Here is a 7,952-nt window from a genome sequence, read left to right as displayed (position 1 = left end):
TTTTTTTTTTTTTTTTACTGTGTTACAATGAAAACACATTCATTTTTTCAAACCATTTCGACAGAAGCTGAAAAAATCCTTATCTTGACATGGTGCAAAATAAAAGTAACAAAAGCAACTTATGTGGCTTTCCCAGTCAGTGGAGAATGATTCATTAAGGGTTTGTACATAAATGACAAAAGCTGAACTGTATGAGCAGAATTTTAAATTGGTAATTCATTCTACTGCAAGAGACATTAAGAGCATTTCACAGTTTCCTTCCTATTACTTTTCAAAAGTAAGTGCCTTATATTAGCCAGAAAGGTTGGTTTCATGTATGTTCTTAATGCACAGCAATCACCATTTTTAAGCTTTGTAAAAGAGCATAGATTAAAAAAAAACAAACCCAATGTAGCACACCCATGGAAAATATCTTCCTTTCAGGAGAGAATGTGAGAAGATAAAATAGATAATTATTTTTGATTTCTATAAATCTCTCTTTGTTTCAGTTACAGGTATCTGGATGGATTCAAGTCACTCAACCATTGGCTTTGATGGACCAGATGCTTCCAGTGATGGAACTGCTCGGATGCATGGTTTGAAGTTTTACTTACAACTCAAGAGTTCAACATGGGCTTTTGTAAGGGTCTGAAGGACCAAAGATTTCTTAAAAGGGGGTTTTCATTTAACTGACTTAAGTTGGAGGGTAGGCAAAACAGTTTTCCAGAGTAAGAAGGGGGTAGGTACTCTTTATCCAGGCCCAGAAAGTATCTGAGGGAGGCTCAAGAGTAAAATTTAGCATTCTGTGATTTCCCCCCCTACATGTTCAGAGGAGAAACTGTTCTGCAAGACGACAGAACTTCCAGAATATTAGGTGGGGTTTGACATTTGAGATCTCCAACATAACTTAATTTGTCTTTCTTCCAAAGAAAGAAGGTTTTAGAATTGCGCTAAATGTAGTTCCAGTTGTCTGAGATACAGTACATGGAAAATTCGTCATTTGGCATGGGGAAGCTTCAAACAGCAGACAAAACCACCACTCTGGAAGCAGCATACATACATTGAGAAACCACAGCTAACACAAGCTTTTTAAAAGCAAGTGCACATGTTTCAATAAGGCTTGTGACATGAATGTAACATTACAACTCCAATGGTAAAAGTCCAGCACTGTTAGCCCTACAGAGAACACTGAAACATTCTTCCATCATCTATAATCAGGACAGTATAAGGATGGAAGCAGGCCTGTTTCCTTAGGCGACTGGAGGCAGTGATTAGGTTAAAATCCACCAGTACAATATACTAAAAATCTGGGTATTTACACTGCTACAGAGAGTTGACCAGTCAGAGCACTGCCTAGTTGTCCAAGCAAGGTTTTCACAGAGTAATCACGCACATGAGCTGTTTAAGGATTTACCCTACAAGAAACACAGAGCTGTTTAAATCCTCCGTCTGAAAACTGGTGATTTTAAACAAGTGATTTTTCATGGACATGTCCCATCGTGAACATTAAATTTAAAAATTCAGTCCCAACTGAATATCCATTTAGTCACTATAACTTCCCTCTCCCTTTCCCCCAACTAGTGGGGAAAAAAGCAAACTAAAACTGTGTGCAAGTAACTCTCATGTATAACCCAATCATATGGAGCAGGTGGGAAAGAATCAGTAGTGTGACAACAACTGGTCTGCTAGAGCTCTGGGCCTAGACCACTCTGATGGAAACAAACTGCCACGTATTTCTGAGAGTTTTAGTGCTCTGGTCAGTAGCATACCCACAGCACTGAATAATCTGAGGGAATTTACACCACACATTAGTTGGATGCAGGCTATCTTGCTATGTTTAAAATAAAATCATCTCAAAATTAGTTTAAATACAAAAGTGTGAAACCTTGAGATTTTTCCAATAGTCCACCTTGTCTTAGAAGTACACCAAAAAAGGATTTTGACAAGTTTAGTTGGGTCTTAAGTTTCTTCCCTGCCAATAAAGTATTTCCCAATCCCTTAGAAACAGACTAGATTCAGTTTTTTTTCAGGTTCTGAAGGCTGTTTCAGCACATATTGCTACTGGTCACTTTAGCTGAATGTACTTATCTTTTAAATTGCTGGAAGACAATATCCTTTGCAGTGTCATGTACATGAACGGGATCTTTCCTGTCTTGGTATCTAAACTGTAAAGTAGGATTTCACCAGTTCTCTAGGGCAGATAATCTAAACCTCTAGCATGATCCATTTTAAAGAAGTATTCTAGCCTCCAGAATGGGAAGGAATAATTTTGTTCCTTTAAAACATCTTTTATGTATCCTGAATTCTGATAATAGCTTGTCATGTGGCAACATCTCTAGGGTCCTCCCCATTATCTTATGGGGAGTTTGCCCTACCTATTTTTGGTACCATAGTATCTACCATAGGTAGGGTAATGGTACCCTAATCTCCACCTATTTTTGCACACTCGTTTTTTCTTACACCCAGGTGGTAAGCCAGAAGCCATCTTTGTTCTTCTAGAGTCCATAGTTCAAAGACCCCCTATGCATTGCAACCTGTTTTGCCCATCCCTTGATTGGTAATTTAATCAATTTTAGATCTTTAAGGGACTTGAAAAGGTTCAGCCTTTGAATAGCTGATTAGTTTGAGCACTTGTAATTTACTAGCACTTATTAAAATACTAAAAGGCTGTTTTACAGATATGAATAATGATATAGTCCACCACCCACGTTGGGTTAACCTCCTGCGTGCCTTGAAAGACTCCTGAATTACGAAACTGCCACATAAAACAGACCGAGCTAGCTGTCTTAAGCAAAATTAAAAAACCCCCCTGAAGTTACTGTCTACAAAAGGAGAGCTGAGAAGTCTTCTTGCATACATCCTTTCAGACCAATGGACAGAGATACATGAGCAAGAAATATTCTTTCATGCAGTGGTTAATTTGGTGTCATTATTACCATTTCAGGAATGGTGCCTTAACATACACCTGAAAAATTAATTTCATCCTCAATCTATGGGCTCATTCAGGTCATCTTTTCACACTTGGAAAGCTTCAAGAAGCTGTATTGCTTACTCCAAACTACCAGTATTAAACCTTTATTTTGCTTTAATTCTTTCCCATGGTATTTTTAAGCTAACCATGGTATGGTACCATAGTATTCCATGGTATTTTTAAGCTAACTACCAAAAGCTATGAAGCAGTTTTCCTTTCTATGGCCTTACTGGACTGCACTAAAAAAAATATATATATATATTAAAAATGTTTTGTTATTTTTCTACATTATACTAGCACCTTGAGATTCTGCTCATGGAACAGAACACCATTGTGCTAGGTCAGGAGTGGACAAAGTACAGCCTGTGGACCAGATCTGGCCCAACAAGGGATTCTAGCCAGCCCAAAGTGGGCCCCCCAGCCCCGTCCAACCAAGGTGTGAGCGGCTGGTGGTGCCACCCTGGGGCAGGGATGGCGTGGTAGACAGAATCTGATTCCTGGCAGCCCCACAGTGGCAGCTCACTCGACCCAGCTGACAATGCCAATTCACCTTGCACCCACTGCCAGGGTCATTGGATGGAGTAGGCAGACAGAGTCTCCATGGAGACTGGCTCCAGACCCTCATGGGCAGAGTGTGCTCAGCCGGGTAAATGGGATGGGGCTGCAGGGCAGGTGGAGAACAGCATCTGGGAGCGGGATGGGTGGGTGGAGCCCAGGATCACTAGGTGGTGACAGCATGGGGCTAGGGCCGCAATTCGCTCCCCACACATCCCTGCCCACTGAACCAGCATCTGTCACAGGGACATATGGGGAGCAAATCACCGCTTTGCCCCAGGTCCTGGCCCTGTGCTGTCACTGTCCTGTAATCCCAGCCACCACCCACCCATCCCTCTCCCAAATGGTGCTCCCACCTACCCACAGCCCCATACCATCTGCCTGGCTGAGTGCACCCTCTCCAGAATTGTCTGTATCAATTTCCACACTTTGTGATCCACTGGCAAGCACCCTTAAAGGTGGAAGGTTTGAGAAGCTAAGAGTACCTCTTTGAGGATGAAATCCTCATGTTAGACAGAGTCCAAGACATTTGTTGATAGACACCATATGAGGCTCTCCAGCACTCACTTTTCATGCAGCAGCTGGTTTTATATCTGTATTTATTCTAACATGAAGCAGTCCACATGCTATCACTGGCCTGTTTGCTCCTGTTGCTCCTTCATAAGTTAATAAGGAAATAAGCAAGAGATGAACATTGGTACAACACAAAAATCATGGTAGAACAAACAGCAAATCAAGACTGCCCTGGGATAAATGTAACTTAGTACTTGCATTATGTGCAAGTAGGCAGCCTACAAAATTACTCAGTCTGAACCATGTGCATCAGCCCTTCTGAATCCTGCCAAGAAGCAGTTCCATGATAGGCCCCATGTTACATTATCATTTTTGGCACTTCGGAGACCTGAAAAGACAAAGATCAGGTACAAATGACTGCAAAAGAATCTGTATAGCTATGCTCTAAGAGGTCCTCCAAGATGTCACGCTATTATCTAGGGTACAATCTATGCAACCTGTAAAGACAAAGCATCATATGGAACAAATGACTACAAGAAGTTACTTGTAGTTGTGAGAAGCATCTCAAGAAACCCTGCTTGGAGTCTATTGCAATTCAGTTAAATTAGTAATTTTTCCTGCATGGTTACCTGAAATCTGCTGTAGCTGCAAAAGATTCCAGTTCTGTAATAGAGAAGACGCATAGAAAACCCTCTCCACTTCGGAAGTAGTTGTCTCTAATTGCAGCATAATCCTCTTGCCCTGCCGTATCCAATATATCTATTTGGACTTCTTCCCCATCCAGAACTACCTTTTTCCTGTAGCTGTCTGCTTTAGTAGGCTCATAGTCTTCCACAAACTGTAAACAAAGCAATAGAATACTATGTAGACATACCAACACATCCAAATAAATGAGTGCCTAGATAAGAGAAATGAACATATACATCTAGATTTGTATGTAGTTATAGGTTGAAATTAGTGTCTTCAGTAGTCACAGTAGCTATGTACCCTATTTAATCAGGCCATGGTACTTCAATATTACTTTTGACAGTTCCTTAAACCCATGCTACGTCTGCTAGCAAAGATGCTCTTTATTACCCAAAAAGCTTGCAGGTTCTCACTTACTACTATCAGCCCAAAAGTTCACCCAATTCAAGACTTCTTGCCTTAATTTTTCAGGTATTATAAATCATCAGTGATTATACCTGCAAACCAGACGCTGCTCTCTGCTCAATGACAAATAGGCAACCTGGCTTAATTCTGTAATCTTGTACTACAACTGTGTCTAGCTGATTTTGAACAGATCGAAATATTGGTTTTACTCTAAGTGACTTGGCAGTTCCTATGACTACCTACCCAGTCAGTGCCTTTCATAATTATCTGACCTCCTGCTTAATTAGGAGAAATCTTTCCTATCTTTCTCCAAGAGTCTAAATCTCTAAAAAAACAAGTATTTCAGCTGGGTGCAAATTCATTTTGAAGCCACTCTCCTTGTGGAAAAATGTTGTTGGGGGGTGGGGGCGGGAGGAGTGGTTTCAATTTAAATGGAGAGTTCGGGGGAAATATTTGAAGTTAAGCAGGGAAAAAAAATGCAACTCCATAAAAACCAAGTAGCACCCACTGACAGCTCATTCTTAACTCACGTAGTTAACATATCTCTATTTTGAGACTCATATGTTAATATATTTCTAAACAACCCTGGACATTAAACTGAAACAGTGGTAATAGGTTCTATTAGAACTCATTGCGAACTAATCAGAGATCTGGAAGGAAGACCCATTTTCACTTCCATGAGTCTCAGGGTAAGCTTGCAAAGCCAAGAGACTCCTTAATGTTTTCTGTTCCGCATAATGGGCAGATGTCATACCAAAAAATCTTTAGGAGAGACCAAGTCATAGTTTACTTAGACCACTTCAGGTATTGATTTTATTGGCATCTTTAAACTAAATACTACACAGACATTGACTTCAGTTAGGAAAAGGAGACAGGAATCTCCATTGTAAGAAGTTATTTTCTTACCTCATCATACATGAACTGCAGCGTTAAAGCAGATTTTCCCACACCACCGCTTCCCACCATGATGACTTTGTGCAAAGCCAAGGAATTCTGACCTTTGGGCTTATTTGCTGCCATCTTTGGATTGCAGGTATTTCACAGAAGTAAAATGAATATCTAGGGGGGAAATAAATTGCTGCAATTAGTCTTCATTGATTATTTAAGGAACTTGTCACCATTCTGTTACCCTCAGATATATGGCAAAGACCCTTCTTCCCCGGGAACAAGCCAAATGGTACCTCATTTCCAGGGATCGTGGTTTTCTCCCTTTAAAAATAGCAAATTCTATGATGAAAAATCCCAAATTCTCCGATTTAAAAACCCAAATTCAGCATTTTTCCATGATTAAAATGAAATGCTACTATATTATACACACACACACACACACTATACTATACTATACTATATATAGGCTTCAGTTGAATATAATGTTTTATTGGTCTACTTGCAATTTTACAGCAATTTGGAAACATACCACTGCCTCAATCATTATAATAAAATAAATTCTAAACACCTATATATTTTGGCATTTGATTTTGGGTTTGTTTTTTATTTAAATCACAGAAAATCAGAGCTCCCCCCTGCCCCCTTCACTCACCAGGATGCAGGTCAAGCTGCAGCTGTCCCCAGAGCTGCTTTGAGGCACTACGTAGCCCTGATATGCCAGCGCGCTGCCCCTCAATCCCAACCCACAGCCCCCAGAGCCCTACCAGTGCCCTCACTCCTGACCTGCAGCCCCTGCTAGCAGCAGCTCCCTCCCTACACCAGGACATGGGTCCAGGTGCACAGAGCTGCTGCTTTGTGGCTCTGAGCAGTGCCAGCCCTTGCTGTTCTGTTCCCTGCAACTGTGCCCAGGCCCCAGTGATCCCCATGCCCTTCTGGGCTCGGGGACTGAGCTGCACAAGCCCCTTCCTTTCCAGGCTGGCCTCCCCCTGCACTGGCTGCTCTAGGGGGCAGGCAGGCTCCAAGCCTGGCTCTGGTGGCCACTTCTACACCTAGAGAGTTGCCCCCCCCGCTTCCCATCTCTTCCTCACACACCCCTGGTGCCACCACCATCCATCACATACACACAGACTCCACTGCCCCCTCAATCCCCACCCCATTTCATCACGCACCCCTGTTGCGATCTTCCCTCCTACCCCTGACCCACAGACCCCGCCCAATGGTTCCTGGAACCAGGAGTCCCACAAGCCAGAGCCATGTGTCTCAGTATCAATGCAGGCGCAGAGCTGCAGTGAGGCAGCCGCTCATGTGGCCACAACTCCTGCCAGCTTGTCCTGTCCTATGTGCGCTGACTTGGCACCCAGGGGCCATGCTCACCCAGGCCCAGGCAGGCTGGTGGGGCCCATGCTGAGTGGCATATGGGCTTACCACACTGCTCCTCCCCTCCCCACCATTCAGTGTGCCCCCACTTGCCACCTCTAGCACTAGCCCCAGCAGAGCTGCCAGCAGCCACCAGAGCTGCAAACTGGCAGGATGTGGCCCAACAGAGTGACAGGCAGCAGGGCAGCAGCTGTTGGACTGGAAGATGGGCAACACTCACCCTAGTGCCCTGGCTCAAGGCACTGCCCTGGCTGGGCAGCGCCCCCAGCCCCCAACCCTGCCCCAAGGACGCCCAGCCTGGTGGGCAGAGGTGCAGCACACACTCTCTCTCCCTCCCTCATCAAGTGTGCTTCCACCACTGCTCCAGCTGGGCAGTGCCCCCAGCCTAAGCCAAACTGGGACAAGGAAGCATGGCCAGAAGTGAGGCAGCCCACAACCACCCCAGCATCAGCCTACAGAGTAGGACAGGGTGATCGCCCCCTACAAACCCCTGCCCTGCCCCCCACCCACCTGCCAGCTCTCCTTGCAGGCCTCAGCCCCGCCCCCTGCCCCTGCTTTAAAAGTGAAAACCCACATT

At 43.8% G+C, this 7,952-nt stretch overlaps 1 protein-coding gene across 1 annotated transcript in view; it reads right to left on the bottom strand.

The window, feature by feature from the left end:
- RALA (RAS like proto-oncogene A) overlaps nucleotides 1-6,169 on the bottom strand; it is a 16,988-nt gene extending 10,819 nt beyond the window's left edge. Inside the window, exons 1-2 of the mRNA XM_019539059.1 lie at nucleotides 6,017-6,169; nucleotides 4,648-4,856 (exon numbers count right to left, since the gene is read on the bottom strand). Coding sequence (XP_019394604.1) covers nucleotides 4,648-4,856; nucleotides 6,017-6,130 — 323 coding nt within the window. The 5' untranslated portion in view covers nucleotides 6,131-6,169. The remainder of the gene's footprint in view (nucleotides 1-4,647; nucleotides 4,857-6,016) is intronic.
- Nucleotides 6,170-7,952: the final 1,783 nt, after the last annotated feature.

This window comes from Crocodylus porosus, unplaced genomic scaffold (genome assembly GCF_001723895.1).
Source record: "Crocodylus porosus isolate Cpor-Errol unplaced genomic scaffold, CroPor_comp1, whole genome shotgun sequence".
Lineage (NCBI taxonomy): Eukaryota > Metazoa > Chordata > Crocodylia > Crocodylidae > Crocodylus > Crocodylus porosus.
The sequence above is the reverse complement of the archived record's forward strand: the minus strand, read 5'-3'. Positions and strand labels throughout refer to the sequence as shown.